Source organism: Strix uralensis, chromosome 10 (genome assembly GCF_047716275.1).
Source record: "Strix uralensis isolate ZFMK-TIS-50842 chromosome 10, bStrUra1, whole genome shotgun sequence".
NCBI classification, from domain to species: Eukaryota; Metazoa; Chordata; class Aves; order Strigiformes; family Strigidae; genus Strix; species Strix uralensis.
In genome coordinates, this window is record NC_133981.1 from 12,410,873 (window position 1) to 12,429,801 (window position 18,929).

General features: G+C 43.2%; 1 protein-coding gene across 7 annotated transcripts in view; it reads left to right on the forward strand.

Annotated features, from left to right (window-relative positions):
• Nucleotides 1-18,929, forward strand: part of ITPR1 (inositol 1,4,5-trisphosphate receptor type 1) — a 171,735-nt gene that overhangs the window by 78,190 nt on the left and 74,616 nt on the right. For 4 of the 7 annotated variants that reach the window (XM_074879206.1, XM_074879207.1, XM_074879208.1 and 1 more), the window contains 8 exons: nt 1,027-1,278; nt 1,826-1,951; nt 2,674-2,802; nt 6,598-6,718; nt 7,310-7,494; nt 8,838-8,986; nt 9,980-10,091; nt 13,577-13,603. In XM_074879206.1, the coding sequence (XP_074735307.1) occupies nt 1,027-1,278; nt 1,826-1,951; nt 2,674-2,802; nt 6,598-6,718; nt 7,310-7,494; nt 8,838-8,986; nt 9,980-10,091; nt 13,577-13,603 (1,101 nt within the window). Of the gene's footprint in view, nt 1-1,026; nt 1,279-1,825; nt 1,952-2,673; nt 2,803-5,665; nt 5,693-6,597; nt 6,719-7,309; nt 7,495-8,837; nt 8,987-9,979; nt 10,092-13,576; nt 13,604-18,929 lie in introns of all 7 variants that reach the window. The other 3 variants (XM_074879210.1, XM_074879211.1, XM_074879205.1) reach the window with 2 other exon arrangements.

Below are 18,929 nucleotides of genomic sequence, written 5' to 3' on the forward strand. Positions count from 1 at the left end.
TCAGGATAGAAGGGAGGGGTAAGAGGGGTGAATAAATCCTTTTAAGTTGGATACTGGACATGATCTCTTTGACAGTGTATTTGCATGTCTGATGGGATTTTCATTGGCCTCCTCAGCAGGGGGAGCCCAAGGATCAGATTTGTCAAGCTCTGGCTTTTGTGTATCAATCTTGCTAGATTGATCGAAGTTCTTCCATATTTTGTCGTTCAGTTCAAAAATGGTTTCGTGAGCTTCTCAACAGAGTCGAGTTTGTGAGATGCTCAGCATGGAGGCTTCCATGGCAGTCAGCAGCTGCTGAGAGAAAGGGGGTTGCCTTGGGGGTTGCCTTCTGCGTTTTATCTGGCTGTTTGCCACAAACCCTGTGGGAGGACAGCCCCAGATCCCTCCAGCTGCATGCACAGAAGTGCCCAACCTGGAGCAGGTCTCAGTTTTAATTCGTTCTTCTTCCCTTCGTGGAGTTACAGGAGGTTCTGAAGTGCTCTGAAAACGTGGCCATCTGGGTCTCAAATGTGAAGCTGATAGAAATCCTCAGTGTGACTTAATGTGTCACTCGCTAGCCTTGGAAAATTGATGGTGTTTGTTCAGAAGGGTGGAATTACTGAGCCCTGCAGTCCTCCCATCCAGCGTGCCCCTGGGGCGTTTCTGACCAAAAGAGTATGTCTACAGCTAGCTGTATTAAAAAGTCAGCTGAGGCAATATATGTGAAATAAAAAAGCACCATGGAAAGTCACAAGCTTCTTGGCACAACTTCTGTCTAAGCAGTCAGTTGGACTGACTTTGAAGTTCTTCAGCAGTTCAGAAGTGGTAAATTCTTTAAGAGAAAATGTCATACGCGAGCCCTCTATCCCGTGAAGGGAGCACGAGAGGAATGCCCAGCTGACTTGGTGGGCTTCACTCCTTTTAAGTGTCTAAAGAATAGCTAATTGGGATTTGCACTGTAACAGTCAGCCCACAGATTAGGGGAGGATGCTGTGGGGAGATGCACGGGCTTTGATCTGCTGATGGAATATTTTTCTTTCTCGGTAGCTGGTGAATGCAGGAGAAGATGTCCTAGTGTTTTACAATGACAGGGCCTCCTTCCAGACTTTGGTGCAAATGATGAGATCGGAGAGGGATCGGATGGATGAAAACAGCCCACTGATGTACCACATCCACTTAGTAGAACTGCTTGCTGTGTGCACAGAAGGCAAAAATGTCTACACAGAAATAAAATGCAACTCCCTTCTTCCTTTGGATGACATTGTTAGGGTAGTAACCCACGAGGATTGCATACCTGAGGTGAGGGCTGTTTGAAGGCACTGGCCTATAGGTGTTTGAAATGTGCTGACTTCGGGTGAGAGAGATTTGATACTGCTGAGCCTGGCCTGGGGAAGGTGGTGGTGCAGGTGGGCAGTAAACTGGGAGCTTGGAAACTGGATTTCTTCCCTGGTTCTGCTGTCAGCAACCCCAGCGAATCTGGGTAACTTAAGTTAAATCCTTTTATACTTGTTTCCTTGCCCTTAAAATGGGAATGTGATGCTGTACTTGCTTGTTTTATAGGGTCCTTGAGGCAGAGAGGTTTATGGAGTATGCTGCTAACCTTGAACAGATGGTTCTGCAGGACTGGAAATGATTATTATGCTGACGTTTTGTCTACAGTAATCCTGGTGTTTTTTATTGGATCGTGTCTTGCTATTCATGGCATTAAATTTCACCAGTGCTTAAATAAAAGGAAGAAGTAGAATTACAAATGATTTGTATAGCAGTTTTAATATGACATATTCATTCATAATGCCATTCAGGTTTTTGGTTTTTAATGTTGAGGTTTTTTTTCCTCTCCTTTTAGGTCAAAATTGCATACATCAACTTCTTGAATCATTGCTATGTGGACACAGAAGTAGAAATGAAAGAGATTTACACCAGTAATCATATGTGGAAGCTCTTTGAGAACTTCCTGGTTGACATCTGTCGGGTAATGATTCCTGTATCTAGGAACTGAATTAAAAAAACTTAAATGAAGCTATTTAGTATAGAGCAGTAAGAATAAGGCATAAGAGAGCATCAAGGCAATAAGTACCCTGAATATTGTGTGCCTTCAAGTTTACATGTGCCTTCTTTTCCTTTTGCCTGTGGATTTCATTAGTCATATTCCATGGAACATATTTTTTCTTTTTAAAAGGAAAATGTTAAAAAAACCCAACAAACCTCAGAAAAGCCCCACACCCTGCTCTTTTGTCTAATGCCTTTTTCTGTTCTGCCACCTGGCTTGCTTATTCTGGCCAGGATATTGAGCTCCTTCTCGAGCAATAGTCAATGATTTTTGGCAGGTCAGGACAAATTTTTTCCAAGCTTGGCATTTGTTTGGCCATATGGCTTTTTGCCTGGGATTCCAAGTATTTCCCCATACGAAAGCATTACACCTCAGTCCTCCCTACCCTACTACTTTCTTTCCTCTTAAGGCACTCTGTTTTTTTCCCTCTCTCCTAAACATGCTATATGCCAACACATTAAAACAGTAACGGTGTTGGGCTTCTGCTTTTGTATGTGCTGGAAACCCAGAGGTCCAAGTGTCATAAATATCACTGTGGCAGGGTACTGCTGTGACAAGAACAGCGCAAAATCAAGAATTCCAGTCTGTAACGCTTACTGACCTTAGATGAGCTGCTTCTGACCTAAGAATGAATTGTCTTGCAGGCTTGTAACAACACCAGCGACAGAAAGCATGCTGACTCCATATTGGAGAAGTACGTTACAGAAATAGTGATGAGTATAGTCACCACTTTCTTCAGTTCCCCATTCTCTGATCAGAGCACTACTTTGCAGGTAGGAAAATGAGAGACAGAAAAGTGAAAATATGCTGCAAATGCAGTTATGTTCATTCCACTGTGGTTCTATTTACCAGTTAAAAAGATACACATGTGTTTGTAATGGGGGAACAGAAATGTGTTCTTTGTGACCAGGATGTTTCTTTTGCTGTAGAAGTGGAAAGATGTATAGATCAGAGTACAAATGTTTTTCTAGGGAGGCTGAAGTGTCACACTACTTCATTAGTAGGTTCAACTCTGTACTACCACCGAGATCACACAGGTCTTTTGGAGAGAGTTGCTATGTGCCATTATCAGACTGTGGGTGAGAAATCACACTGCAAGTAGGGAAATTAAGAATTTCTTTAATATGTTTTGTATTGCGGTTGCATCTAAGTGCTCTGGTCATCCTCTTTGTGGCCATAGATCAGACTACAGTTGAATAAGATGATGCAGGCAGGTGCAGGAGAGCAAACAAGCAATTTTGCTCGGCGATAGTTTGGCATGCCAGCTCTCTAGCAGTGGTAAAACAGTAGCACAGCAGCAAGGAGTTCTCCAGAGTGCCACGAAGAACGAAGATAAAGCTGTGGTGGCACGCTTTCCAGAGAGAAGAGTGTTGCACTACAGAGGGTGCAAAGGTGATCATTTAAAGAAAACATGTTTTTATAGGAAAACAAAACCAAAAGCATTCCAAAACCAAAAGATTGTCAGAAGCTCTAGTGTGTTTCATTAAGCTTGGTAATTTTTTGTCATCTTCAAAAGTTGGGGAAATGTGGAGAAGCTTGGAACACTTGTGAAGCAACAGAAGGTCAATCTCCACTGCAGAACAGCAGCGTCAGGGCATTGTCCTAATATTTGTATTGCAGCACAAAGATAACATCATTCTTCTATTCATAAATAACTTTGTGAGGAGTGTGGGTGGAGTGGTCAGGTGCCTGGCAGGTCTGTCAGAAGTTTGACTATGGTAGTTGTTGAAACTTGATGCAACCTCCTGGTGCCAAAGGCGGTTGTTCACAGTGCAAACTCCGGGTGTGTAATTGAGTGCAACTGGCAGCAGGTTAGGAGGCATTTGGTTCCCAAAAGTGGCCATAAAGGGCATCTGGTGCTTTGACGTGTCAGTCTGTCGTCAAAGATTTATGCTAACCCTTTGGATCACAGTGCGCTGCCTGGGTGGCTGCAGCGCCCCGAGGACGTGTACATAGAACCACATCAGGTGAAGACTTCTTTCTGCTCAGTATGAGCAATAAAGTTCCTGCTTTTGCCTTATTGACCACCTCTATCCCTGCCCTCCTTGAGTCAGGACATGTGCTCAACCCCTGTCTGGATGACCAGTGGCCAGTCCAGTCGACCAACTGTCCAGCATTCAAGACAGCTCTGCTGCTCTTAAGCTAACAGCCCTCCTTCTTCAGACAAAGGAGACAGTCACACGGAAAGCAACAGAGCTCTGTTTGAGATGGACTCAGATACTCTTAAACTGCCTGTGAGGGTGCAGAGAGCTGCGACAGCTGTTTGGGCTGAGCAGCTTTATTAGGGTCGTGTCTCAGCCCGTGCATGTCTGAGCAGTCCAGCAGTGGATTTGCTCCTCATGTGACTTTAAAATGTCAGCCGCTATTGTGGTGTCAGCCTCCATGCGAGTTTGTCAAAACTTCATCAAAAGAAATGAGAAATGGAGATGAAGTTAGCCTTGTCCCCCAGGGCTCTGCTCTTCTCTGTTCCCTCCGTACCATATACCCTGGCTGTCATGCTTTTAATTCTCATCTCTGAGTGTACAGCATTTGAATACACTTCTTACTGTCATATTTTAGTCATTTTATGTCAGCAGTTTTTCTTCAGTTGCTTAATCTCTCCCTCTGTCTAGCAGGATGAAGAAACTTATTTCACCTCCCTTTTACCATCTCAGTAGCTCTGTCTTTTCTGTCTTGTCTTAGACTCATCTTTCCTCTATATCTCTAAGTTAAAAGCTCTGTTCCTCTCCCTTCTTCTGCCTGTCAGGACTCCTACTGATAACCAGGGACTCCCATCTGAGGAGTACAGCCCATTGGACCACCTAGCTGACATACACCCCTCCTCTGGGTAGGATTTTCTCTCTTGTCTGAGATGCTACAGGGCAGTCTATGCCCACTGCTGCCCAACCTGGTGCAGCTGTCTCTGGCAAGTGATAGTTGCTGCTCTCCTTTGCGTTGCCCTTGGATTCAGTCACTCCCCATCCTTTCTGCTGCACCTTGTCATCTCATTTCTTCCCATGCCAGCCTCTTCTTGTCTCGTGCTCTTTCATGTTATGGCTTGTTTGACTAAAATTGTACCTCCTTTGAGTCAGGACCAGCCTTGCTTGTTCAAGGAACACCTTGTACATCTATCATGCAGTTCAAATAATATAAAATCAGGAGAACATAAATACGTCTTTTCAAAGAATAGCTGTCCAAAGCTTTTCCTCTTTAACAAGTACTGTTTAGCCTGTTTGCTTCCTAAGGGTGCTCCTGCCCAAGGATTTCCTTCACAAGTGTAGTTGGAGGCACGTGGAACATGAAGTAAATTTCTTACTTGATTTATTGACCTAGTTTAAGCAAAGGAAATGTCTTTGAAGCTTTTTTAAGACTGAAAAGTTTTTAAACAGGGACTGAAAGGAGTATGCGGGTGGCTTAAATCCAAAAGTGCAGCTGTTTTCAGTGCCCTTGGAGAATACTATTGTCTGCCATGTTTTTGGTGTCTGGCTTATTTCTAGAGAGGATAATAGGTATTTGCCTCTTAATAATTTTTGGTTCTTGAATTTTGATTCTCCTTTTGTGCATTTCATAATGGTGTTATTTGATGAATTGATCTAACAGATTTAATTATCTAATAGATTTGACTTTCATCTAACTCCACTTTTCTCTTACAAACAGGCATTAATCTTGACCAGAATAAAAGAGGTATTTTTTCCCTAGTTCCTAAGTCTTGTGGGCTTTGCACTGTGGTGTAGTTCACTTAGCTGATAGAAACATTACACAGCTAGTAGGCACAGGGACACGGGGTATTCCCTCTCAATGTAGCTTCATTTGAAATATTTAAAATACTCTTTCCTCTACAGGTAAAACAAATGAATTATTCTACTAAGTAATTACTGTACAACAGCAAACAGGGAGTTTTGATCACTACTATTGGGATGTTGCAAAGATGAAAGAACAGAGCTCATGTGCATGTGTGTGTTGGAGTAGTTCACCTATCTGTAGTGGAAGATCACCTTGTGATCTAAGGCTAAAAACCACGCCTTAATTCTGTGTGATCCATAGCAGCTGTAGTGTTTACCACTAACTGCTACCTGTGTTGGAAATAACAAACACACAGCTGGTTTCTTCAGTAAATTAGATACCAGCTAATAATGCATGAAATGATGAGTTTTCAACTCTGGAGCTGTGCTGTCATTTAGCCAAGAACAAGGTCCCATTTACCTATGGACTATTGAGTCAACTACTGGTCAGTGCTAAAAGAAGAATCTCTGTACACCAGGTTTGATGATAACTCTGATGAAACAGGTGAAGATGAGTGCTTATTTCCTTTGCTTAGTCAAGCTTCAATTACTGAGACTTGATGCTTTAGAAGCTGTCTATTTAATATTTCCCTTCCAGTGCTCGTTCCCACCCTTTCCAGTTGCTGATTGTGTGGTAGATATGCTGTCTACAACATGAGGTTGCCTAACAAGTGGATGCAGACCAGTTAAGAATGATTGGTGTGCAGAGAGTCATGGCTTAAGCTGGTAGCTGGTATTACTCAAGGTGATGCTGATACATTTCAGCATGGCGTGATGAGTTTGATTTTCTTCAACCTTGTGTTCCAGACTCGCCAGCCTGTGTTTGTACAGTTGCTGCAAGGCGTGTTCAGAGTGTACCACTGCAACTGGCTAATGCCAAGCCAGAAGGCATCAGTGGAAAGCTGCATTCGGGTCCTCTCAGATGTAGGTAAGAAATGGGTGTAATCGGAACTAACTGCTGCAAATGCGGTCATCCAGTATTTGCTGCTTACACATCATCCTTCAAAAAGAAAGTGGAGTTTACTTCCTGCAGGTGCCACTTGCAGATTAACTTGGAGCCAAGACACAGTATAAAGCCAGAGTTACGTTGTTAGATTGTCATGATTGAGCAATAGGTGTTGTCACTGTGACCTGAAGTGCTTTCTCATTTAACCTCAAACCTGCTGTCCTGTTGATAGGGAAATAGTTTTGTGCCACTCCTCCCAGTAATTTTAGTAGCAAAAAGAGTAACTTGTACTGGATATGAGGCCAAATCCTGTTGGATGGGTGCACACATGTGTTAGCATGAGACGTTGGGAGTGTGTGTGTAAGGACAGATTCATGCTCCCACACTTTAAAGACAGTAAACAGCTCTGAGCCGTGAAAACCTTTAAACATAACGCAGGGAGCCATTATGCAGGGACTGAGCATTGCATTGTTTAGAATGCACACGAAGGAGGTTGTTGAAGGAATTGCAAGAAGTTGTCTCTTTCTTGCAGTGGTTGTAGCACGGAGGCTGACTAACTCTTGCTTGTTGCAGCAAAAAGCCGAGCAATTGCAATTCCTGTAGACTTGGACAGCCAGGTCAACAATCTCTTCCTGAAATCTCATAACATTGTGCAGAAGACTGCAATGAACTGGCGAATGACTGCAAGGAATGCTGCCCGCAGAGATTCAGTGCTCGCTGCCTCCAGGGATTATCGAAACATAATTGAAAGATTACAGGTGACTACACAGCGCCCCTTCCTCCTTTGCAAAGCACTTACTTGCATGCCTACACAAAAGGAAGAATTTACTAAGTAGAAAGACATTTGGGAATTAACTAGTCCAAATGCAACATGGTAATCAAGTTAGCTGATGCTGAATATAATAATACTGTAATACTGTATATAAAATCAAATGTAAACCATTGTATCAAGACCAGTAATTGAATGTGCACGGCTAATGGGTATGGAAGTACTTGTCCTAGGAGGTGTTGATACTTGAAGTATTCTTGTTCCACCATTAATAACATTTCTTGGATCAGATAGAACTTTGTCATCATTACAGCCTTCCAGACTCCTCCAGCGCTTTGCTCTTTGTGCACCAAAACTCTCAGTACAATGAAAGGTGCCATAACCCTGCCTGGAAACCACTGCAGAGCTTGAAATAAAGAGGTGTATTGGTTCCTTGTCAACCAATTGCAGCCACAGTCATTCTCTGATGGAACAAAGTGTGTGCATTCCTGTACTGGTTTTGCTAAAAAGACTATTTAAACATAATGCATCATGTTAGAAATAAGGATTGATGTGTTACAGCCATATTCTATGTTCAGATGTGTAGACAGTTCAATAAGGCCTTTTTTATACCAAATGAAATTCATCATCTTCTATGATGCCTTTATCCTTTGAAGACTCATTCTCTGGTCAAAAATAATTTTCTGGCAAACAGTTCTAACTAACTTTACGTAAACTTACATTATGTAATGTAAAAACACTGCCCAACCCATTCTCATTGAAATAACTTCTCCCTCTTAATCCATTCTTGTCTGTTTGTCCATTTCAACTTGATTAAACTTCCTCTCTGGCTTCCTAGGTATCTCGGTATTTTCTGCTTGTTTAAGTATTAAGATAAATGTGGTTTCATTTGTAAGGTAGCTACAGCTTTCCAAACATCAAGGGAAAGGGGAATAATTTTATTTTTGCATAATTGTAACAGTGCTACTTTTTCTGTCCGTTCGTGTAAACATAAATAAGCCTGATCATTATCACAAAGTTTCAGTGCAGCTATGAATCTGTGATTTTTTTTTTTTTTTTTTTCTATCCTAAATCAACAAGAGCACCTACAAAGATGGGGAGGGTAAGGGAACTAAGTAATCTGGGGGACTGCTGGAAATGAGGGCTTCCTTTTTAAAGACAAGTATTAAACAATAAAACTTATCTGACCAACCTCTGAGATCCGTAATCTAGTTTATCCAGGCAGGACAGACCTAACTGTCCTGTTCCTCTTTTGCGATCTGTAAAATTAATTTCCTATAAATGCATAAGTATCTAATGCTTGTTTAAAATCTTGATATGGTTATATTCTAGGACATAGTATCAGCTTTAGAGGATCGCCTACGTCCTCTTGTCCAGGCAGAGTTGTCAGTACTAGTAGATGTGCTTCACAGGCCTGAACTACTCTTCCCAGAGAACACGGATGCAAGGAGGAAATGTGAAAGCGGAGGTTTCATTTGCAAGTAAGTTGTCTTGAAGTCTGTCTTTTTGGGAGGAGTTTTGTTATGTTTTGCTTTTTCCCAATTTTCCCATGTCCTGTGGAATGGTGCCCTCTTGCCCAGCTTTGTAAATACTTGGTATACTTTGGAATACTTGTAAAGCACAGTATTTCATGGTGTGGTACATACAATTGGTCCTTGGATTAAAAAAAGAAAAGTTCTTGAGGGGTGGGGAAAGACTGACTGATAGGCTCTCATAGCTAATGCTCTAAAATGTCTGTATTTGCTACAGGATACAAGTGTTGTGAACAGTAGTAAAAATGAGTAAACAAATGAGCTGATCCCTGTTATTCTATCCGTGCCTTCAGCCCTAGTAATGTTTTCAAGGTTCTTGATCTTGTAGCACTTAGTGCTGGGCAAGTATGTCAGAATCGGTTGTTATTGTGTGCACTACCCAGTGCAGATGCTGTCCAAATTTGGAGGGAAGGAGAAGGAAAGATTACAAGGTCATTAAAAGGGCAATTTAGAGCAGAATCCGGCTTCTCTAGGTCACCTCCTGGAGGGGTGGATTTTATAGAGTTTAGGGAAACTAGGTACCAGAGTAGCAAACAAATCTGGGGCAAGATGAATTTCCAATTGCACTATCCAGGACTCTTGGTATGCTTTTTAACAAAGTAGCATGTGGAATAGTTTTCTTTCTTACTGTGAAGTGTTCTGGAGGATCAGCAAGTCCTAAATCCCACTGACCCTTCCCCTGACTCCTTTCTGCCTGTAGTCAGAGGGTTTTGTGTGGCTGTCCCCCTGCCAGGGGGGGATGCAGTTTCCTTCACAGCTTCACTGAAGCCTGTGGTAGCTGGTTAAATGTTGCTCCTGAGAGAATGTCTCCAAGATGGTTGTATAATACTATGATAATAAAACTTGTTTGCAGCTTAAACCAATTAAGATAGCCACATATATCTTATCCCATTTTTAGAATATTAGTACTAAAATGAGCTGTGATTGATTGGTTATTTTCAGGTTAATAAAGCATACTAAACAGCTGCTAGAGGAGAATGAGGAGAAACTATGTATTAAAGTATTACAGACGCTCAGGGAAATGATGACCAAAGATAGAGGCTATGGAGAAAAGGTAACGTAATTTACAGTTCATCATTCTGTGTTAAATGCTGTCTTTATTATTCAGTAAAAGAAAATAAAATTCTTGCTGTTTCAAGCTGTTTTGCATGTGTAAGCACTTCTGTACTGGATCACGAACAAAACATTTTTAGTCAACTAATAACTTCAAATATCATTTGAAAGGTAAGCCTGTTTCTGTTGCTTTTCTACTTTAGACTTGCAAGTTTAAGTCTAATTCCTGTGGTTGCTGGCACTGTAAAAATACCTTTTTATGAAGGATATAACTACTTTATCTGCTCTCTGGGTCTAGGTTACTCATCAGGTCACATAACAGTGCAGCAAGAGGATAATTTGTAGTTTATATACATCTGAGTCATCATCTTGTTGTGAATTATAGATGGAAACTGTCTGTACACCCACCCATGGTTTTTTTCTTTCCCTTTCCTACATACAACTCCTTCGTCTTGTTGAGAAGAAGGTTTTTCTGTAGGTACAGACCTATTCTCTCTTTGCATTAGGAGCGTGTGCCTATGCCGGTATGTTTGTGTATCTAGACATTCCTACAGTCAGTCTCCAAATCCCGCTCTAAGGTATTTCATGCATTTCTGAGCAGCCTCGCCGTTGCCATGCCACGCGTGGATGTGCAGAGCAGCGTACCCTCCCAGTGAGCGTGTTCATGAGCAGCTGAGAACTGGTGGTTGGGACTGGGGGGAGCAGCGGTGTGGAAGGATGCTCACTGCAACTGGGAGCAGATGGTGTCTCATGTGCCATTCTCGCTTGCAGTAGGGTTTAAAGTTGTTGCGTAGTGCTAGATTCACAGCACAAAACAGCAAAAACTTTAGAGGTCAGGCAGTTACATAATAGTAATAATTTTTTATAGCGGTAGCTATAGCTGCAGCCGCAAGGGAGGGAGACGCTCTGAAGGCAGAGGAACCCATGGCATCGCTCAGCTGCCTGGCCAGCTGGGATGTGGCACAGGATCTCTGCTTTGGCTCCCCCAGCTAGAAACAAGGAGGATGCAGGAGCAGAGTGTCGTGCCCTGCTGCCATTCCAGCCAGAGGCAGGCCTGGGCATGCCGGAGTGCAGGGACCCGGCGGAGGGAGAGCAGAGGGAGCCAGGCAGCTGTGCGTGTGGGTGTGCATGGGCACGCGTGTGGGCTGGGACATAAGCACACCCAGCTGAGCACGCAGCAGTGCCAGCGGGGAGCAGGAGGCTCCTAGGAAAATGCCTGAAGGGTAGGGATGGCCGGTGCTGTGCTCCCTGCCCGGTCAGGGGACGCTCGGCTCTCATGCTGCTGCTGCTGCCTCTCGGCTCTCAGGTCCAGCCCACCTCCTGGCTCCTGCTGCTGCTTTGCTCCACACCTGTGGTCCTACCTGTGGATTTTTTTTTTTTTACTTTGTAGTAGCAGTACTTTCAAAAAACTCATTGAATTTGGGGGAATGCCCTAGTCAAGTGCAAGCAAAAGGCATATATATGTGGGAAGAGAAGGGCAGTAGGGTAGGTAGGAAGGGGCAGCAACTGCAGGTTTCCAACTTCACTTTCAGCAGATGTTTCTTTTCCACTGAAGTGGCAGTATTGTGTGCTGGGTCCTGACAGCACAAGATGAAGCCCTGCGAGGACCTCCTGTCCTCTCCTTCAGGTCCTTTACTAAGATGTCTCTGATACAGTGTGAGTCTGATCTGGAAGGGGACTGGCTGTAGCCTACAGAATTTAGTCTGTTCCTGCAATAGGGGAGTTGGGCTCGGTCATCCTCTTTAGCAAGAGTAGAGTGCTGAGAAAAGATTAAGTGTAATCATAGGTTTAGTTTTACACTTCATTAGCACATCAGTGTACTTCTCCTGTTAAAAACAGCCAAGAGAGAGGTCACCTTCAGTAATAGAGAAAGGGTGGATGATATATACTACATACACTATACACTAACAAAACTCAAGGGAGAGCTTTGAGGTTTTTTGTCTTTCAAATGCAGTATGCCGCTTGGATTTTTCTAAATGGAAATTCATTTACTGCAGTTCCTTAAACTTTGTTTGGCCATCTCAGGTGGAGCAGTATTTCTAGAAGATACAGTTAAGATAACTTGCACCATTCAGACCATTGAGAATCCCCGAAGAGTCTAAAAATCTTCAAAGTGTGTAGAAAATGCATTAATTTCTGAAACAGTAGATCAGTTACGTAATGCAAGATAAGAATACGCTTGCCTGTGAAGTGGATTTCCGAATATGAAAAAGCAGCTGATTGCTTACAGATAGACTGCTAGTAGTAGTAGAACAGCTTTTACTGTCTGGCTGTGAGAAGTGCAATCGTATTTATTCTCCCCTGTGACTCATGTAACTGTATTTAGTCACCACTTAAAAGGCAATACCTTTTGTTTTTAAAATCATCCTGGAGTATTTAAAAAAAAAAAAAAGGAGAAACACCTTAAGCGCCCATCCTAAATACAGGAGTCCCTACATCCGTGAAGATGGCAAAACTTATTCTTGTGACCAGCATATTGATTTTGTGACCAGTGATATTGTGTGTAGGTCAGATGTTCACAGAATTGACAGCAGTCACTTCAAAGTAGTGTTCAGCAGCAGAGCGCCATGGGAGTTTTGGCATAGCGTGTGACTTTTTTTTTTTTCCCTGTAATACCATGTGGTGCTCGCTGGAACAATCTGATTTATAGAAAGATAGTACTCCTCCTCTCACACTTAATCTTCCGGGACAAATAATAAAAATGCCGCACCCTCCTGGCCTGTGCGCTTGTCCCTTTTGTAGGTGGGAAGCGTAATGAGAATGCAGCGTTGTCCGCTCCCATTAGCAAAGGCCTTCATTAAACAGCTGGGATTCCTCTGCAGCATGCAAAAACCGTGGTGAGAACACAGATGTACAGAAGCTTGTGGGAAGGCTCGAAGTTTTACATATTGCTAAAGACTCCTCGTCTTGGCACGCGCTCAGGTTCACTCCGTGATGGGAAGCATACTGTGGTATATTTAATAGGCAGAAAACTTCACTACATTGACAGTGTAGGCTAGACCCAAGTTTTTTACTTTGCTGAAACATGTCATTCATACACGTCTTCCTGGGTGCCTACCAGATGATTAGCCTTAGTTCTGCAGGACTTACATTTTAAAACTCCATTTCTCTTCCCAAACTGGAAATCCAGCCTCTGCACGCCTACTGCTGCTCACAGCTCATGCTGGTGATGACTCTTATGCCCAAGGGTGAAGTTCCTGGATCTCGGTCAGCCAGCCCGCGTGGTTTGTCACTTGGCACAGGAACAAAGCGGGGCGCATCCTGCCTCCGAAGCTCCCTGGCGCAGTGCTTCCAGCAGTGTCGGTTCCCTAACCCGCCGCATCCCGGCGCTTGCAAATGTTACTCATGCCAACTGTGAAATACTCACCGTGTTGGATTGCAGCATTAACGTGTTAAATGATTTATAAGATCCTAACATGAAATTCATTTGTAATTTATCTTACTAACGCTTGCTTTCAATTATTCCTCTTCTTTCTTTTCCGGCAGATCACCATTGAATTGGATAATGCTGAGGTTTTAATTTTATTTATTTTCTATAGTGTTGTTTCTATGGTGTTTGTTTTATGAGTAGCCCTGTGATCTGTCCTGTTGTCTCTTTAACACTTAGCTTCCCAATATGTATGCCTGTGTCAGTGAATTAGTTACCAGTCTGCCATGTGTCTGCGCTAGGAATAGTTACCATAACTAATTCCATATGTCACTACTTGGAGTATTAGTTCAAAAGCAGTAATAACTTCTGGTAGTCTGCAATCATCTGGTGCTATAATAGATCCCGTGAAGTTTAGGACCAGCTCTGAGTGTTTTTGGAGCACCATTAAAACATGTAGCATGTAGCACTTGGCTGTGATTACCACACCATTGGTGAACAGGCTCTTTCAGCAAAACTAAATCCTGAGCTTTAATGGCATTCGCACGTGTTGGAAGAAACCTGCCAAAAGCCAGCTGGAGAAGACCCTGAATGAGGTGTCTCCGCTTGCTGAGGAGCGAGAGCCTTTACTCACGGCACAGCTGGGTGCAGGCGGCGCTGCGGAGGGCTGGGTCCTTCTGCAGAAACTGGATTGCTGGCTTTACCGAAAAAGGTGACAGGCACGCAATTCACCAAAGCATCTCGCTGTCCTTCCTGTCGCTTCTCAGTCAAGGTTTGGTGTATAAAGTCATGTAAAACGTTTGGATGTGTTGTGAAAGCAATGTGGTATAACCCTATGAAAATTACTGACTTCTGAAGCTATTTCTGTGTGAAAATCTTCCTATCATTAAAAATGTGCGTTCAGTTGGCAGTGGGACAGCCCGGGCTGTGTTTATGCCGTATGTAGCCGTTTTACAGGCGGAAAAGCCATATTTGAGTGAGAACTTTCAGTTTAACTGAAATTAAGCTTTCTAAGGACTTTAAAAAGCGGTGTGTCTGGTTCAGGCACCGGTGCACGGGGTGGAGGGAGGGAGCTGAGCTGTCTCTGCTGCTGCAACTTCCTCATCCAGCTCAAAAAAAACCACGTGTGGGCACTAAATTTGAGTTTCTTTTTGCATAAATGTATAATACTGAGAAAGTGATTGACTGGCACCTTATTTTACTGAAATACCACGGAAAAAAAATATTTTCCTCTCTGTACTCTGTTTCCTGCATTCTCTCCCAAGCCAACCTTTTATTTGGAACAAAATTCAACTGCTTAAAATACTTTAAAATTTTACTGCTCTTTATTCAATAGATAATGAAATATGCCATAAATTACTTTCTGTAGAACTTGTTAATTTTGGTGTTGATCAGCTGAATTCACTGGGTAGGCTTCATTCTGAAAACCAAATCATATTTGGGGACCTTGCCTGTTGAAATGGATTTGAAATTCAGACTATTTACCACAAAAGTAGACCAAAAAGTGTACACATGGCCCAGGGTTGGGTTGGAGGGTCTTTTCTGTTCAGCAGGGCTTTTAGGGGAGGGAAGGAGCAGAATTCCCTGCAAGAACCAACTGGAGTTGTAACTCTTTTGGCTTGTTTTTAACCTGGCCTCTGGGTGGGATGCTCAGGCCCCTGCTGTGCCGCAGGTCAATGTCATCATCGTCATCATGCCGTGCACTGGGGTCCCCTCTCCAGGCTGGAGCAGAAGGTCCAGCCAGGGTCTGAGGTAACTTTCCTAAGAAAAATTTCACTAGTCTCCCATCACTGGTTTCAGCTTCAATGAAAAGCTCTTTATCGGAAAATTATCATCTAGGACTGCTCGGAGTATTCACCCTTCTGTTTGTCAGTGGACATTTTCTGCTCGTATCATGTCCCTCCTGCTGACGGGCGTGGAGTTAGCTGGTGAGTAGGATGTATGCTGGGAGCGAGAGTCGGATTTTGATGGGAAGGAAGCGTTTCATGGGGCACAAGTCTGGGTACTGCGCTGCCATTGCCTCTGACCTGTGCTAGTATGAGACATCTCAGGTGCAGCTCCAAGCCTCACACCAGACTTCCAGTATTACACAGTTAGAGGTGCCATCTAACCCCTGGTGTAATTATTTTCTTTTTTGTATAAACCAAGATTTTTTTTTTCCCATCTTACCTGGGGACTATACACCAGCAGCATGCTTTTGAAAAGTTAATCTGTAGCACATTAATGTTTCCGTCAGGCACTAGACCCCTTAGATTATGTGGCGCTACAGTTTCCCAGAATAGCACATATATATATATATAATTTTATCTTGGAGAAACTTCAAACAGAAACTTGAATTGTTTAATTGCAAATTAAGTCATAATATGAAACTCTTTCCCTTCAGTTTCTGGCTGTAATGTGCTGTCTTTGCCTGCAATAAATCAGCCAGAGTGTGCAGAGCAATTCAGGATTTGGGCTGGAGGCTGCAAAGGAGGAACTTTATTGCTCCTCGATGGAGCAACTGTGCAGAGGGAGTAGGTGTGTTTATAACCATCGGCAATGAGCGCTGGCTGCTTATAGAAAGAGATCCAGACGGGGCTTGAACCACTGACAAGTCTCAAAGGAAATCCTGGGATTTCCTTTTTTTTTTCCCCCCCTTTGTCAACCCTGGAAACTGTAAACATTTAGGGCAAAGAATACAAAAATGTCCATTATTAGTAGAATTATTAACTTCCTTTTCTATCAAACTATGCACAACTTAATTTTTTTGATCAGCTGAAATGGTCCTTATTCCCTCCAGGTAAAATTCTAATGAAGTATCTGTCTTATGGCATGATTTCATAGTATTTATGTGATTGTATACATAGGTTGATTTATGTATCTTAGTTGTGAACTGCAAGGTAATTTCAGTGAGCAGTGGATCCAAATAATAAAAGATACTAAAAATGCCAGGATGTCCATGCCTTTGTTACTGAGAGTCTTGATGGAAAATTGGGTTACAGTCCCCCTTAACGTTTTTGCGAGTGAAGAAAGGGAGTGTCCTTTTCACTGAGTGAATAATGCTGGAATTCACCTCGATGGTAGGAAATCCCCTGCAGAACAGGAAGGATGGGGAAGGCTGCGACCTGAGCACGAGGTCGGCAGCATCCCCCCCTGCAAATGCTTGGCGGAGCCCTTGGGGTTGCTGGAGTATTTGCAGTGCTGGAGAAGGGTTGTGGGAGTGAAGGGGGGGCGGTAGTTCTGTTCAATGCTACTGGCCTAGTTCACTTGCATTTTATGGAGGGATTCCCTTTTCATTGGAAAGTTTTCCAAGGAGAAGCAGTGTAGTGTGGTGGGTTTTTTTCAACATCTATTACTACAGTTTGAGGACCATGATGTAGTCTGGCAGAAATATGGTGATGGCATCTTTAAGCTCTTGTAGATGTGTTTTTGAACCCTGCAGCATCCACTGTTGTGGCAGGATTCGTGTAAAAGGTTTTTCTTCTGGGCACAGAAATTGGGATACATTAAGAATGAGAGTCGTCTTGCAGTATTTCCAAACTATTCAGCTTCCTGTCAACTTGTAAAAGTGCACAGACTTTTGGGATAGGGGCTGCATAAGACTGATATTAAAACAAAGAGCAGAAAAGGTATCTTTAAAGATGGATGAAAAGCACAATTTGTTTTGATAGAAAACCAAAACCATCAGAAACTGTAAACCATTTTGCACCTTATTTGCACCTTACTTGCAATATGTTTGTGTTGGGTTTTGTCCTCATCCTGGGGAGTTGTGTGCTCAGAGCTTGTCTTTCAGTTTGTGTCAGGGCTGCTGTTTCTCTGACTCCACGGGCTCTCCCGAAGCATCGGGCAGACATTAGGAGCTGAAGGGGGCTGACTTGAGCTAAAGAGTTAAGTAGGGTGGTCTTAACATTGGCTCTGTGCAGGTGTCTCAAGCAATAAAGAAAGCAGAAACCCCCAAGGCAGGGCACCTTGTCTGTAAAAGCCCTTGGGCTGAGTCTCTCTTGATGGACTCTTAACTGGGCTGGAACTGCTGTAATCCCATTCTTGATGGAGCTGTTGACTGTGCTGGTCTCTTGGAGAAGAGGTTCAGGACCAAGATAAATTTTTCTTGAGTGCCATTAAGTGTGAATCTTCACACAACAGTGATAAATAAACCCTGGTGGTAATTAGACACAACAGCTTCATTTACTTTTAATTCAGTCCTCAACCCACTAAGAAGTCCAGGCATGATACAGATGCAGGTTTTACGGTGTTTCACAGCTCAAGTTGAGATGGTGAGCTCCTCCATGGGTTCCCTGTGGTCCAGGACAGCTCAGGCAGCACAGCTACCTCCCCGTTGAGGCATTTCTGTTTGCAACGTGATGTTCCCGTCCACTGTCCTGGGTCGGGATCGGTGTTTGGGGACACCGTGGCCCAGTTTCCACCTGCAGTGTGAGTCTTGGGCACTGAATTGTGTAAGTCCTAGAGAAACACACTATTTTATGGACTAAAAAGGAGAGAAGTATTAGTGCTGACCTGCAGGTGGCATGCTCGGGATGCTGAATGTGGCTGAGAGATGTCCTAGTTTTGTGGTTTGGTTTTTTTTTTCCTTTTTTCCCCCTCCCAGCCACATTGCAGTGAGCTGCTCTGCTGGGCACCTGCCAACATTCAAGCAGCAGTTACATAAGAACAGCTTTTTTTCCTGGAATTTAGGCCCGCTGCTGATGTGTGACCTTCAGCGGTAATTGCCAATAAATGCGGTGGAGATGTTTACAGTCACCACGGGCCGTGCCGGGGCTGCTGGCCTCCGAGTCTGCACTGGTAGCTGCTGTGCCCGTGGGGCTGCTGCTTCCTATGACCACCAGTCCCATACCGCTAAATCTGTATTTTTATTTTTCAGGGTGAAGAGGGGGTGCTCTGCTGCTTCCCCTCCACAGGGCTGGAGGGGTCAGCAAACACCAAAATGACCAAATCCAGCAAAACTATAAGTGCCTGGAGTTTCCCATGTAATTATTTTAGTCCTTTTTAGGATTTAAACTGAATTAAGTAAAACCCTGGGGTGGTTTTTTTGTTTTGGGGGTTTTTCTATCTTTATTCAGTAATGACACTTCTTTATGCAGCTGATAAAATGGTGTCCAGCAAAATACACCTGCAGACCCACTCAATATAGTTTTGGGGTTTTTTGCTTTTCACCTCTTCACTTTGGTCTTCAGGTTTCACGTAGGTGGAAAGGGAACTGAAAATCCTGGTTTAAAGGGGTTGACTGAATTAACCTTCTCAGTGCTCTTTATCAGTGATAAACTAAAAGGAGGATGGCTGAGTAAGGTGCAAAATATGTGCTATTTTATGCACCTTCTGATTGGAGTTGGAAAATGTATTAACCTCTTAAGTGCTGGAGAGATGCACTCACAAATTATTTTCCTGTAGAGAGCTTACTCCACAGTCATTTCTCTTGTGTATTTTGCACTTAGACAGTGCTTCACTTGTTATGTCTCAAGCAGAGGAAATGCAGGC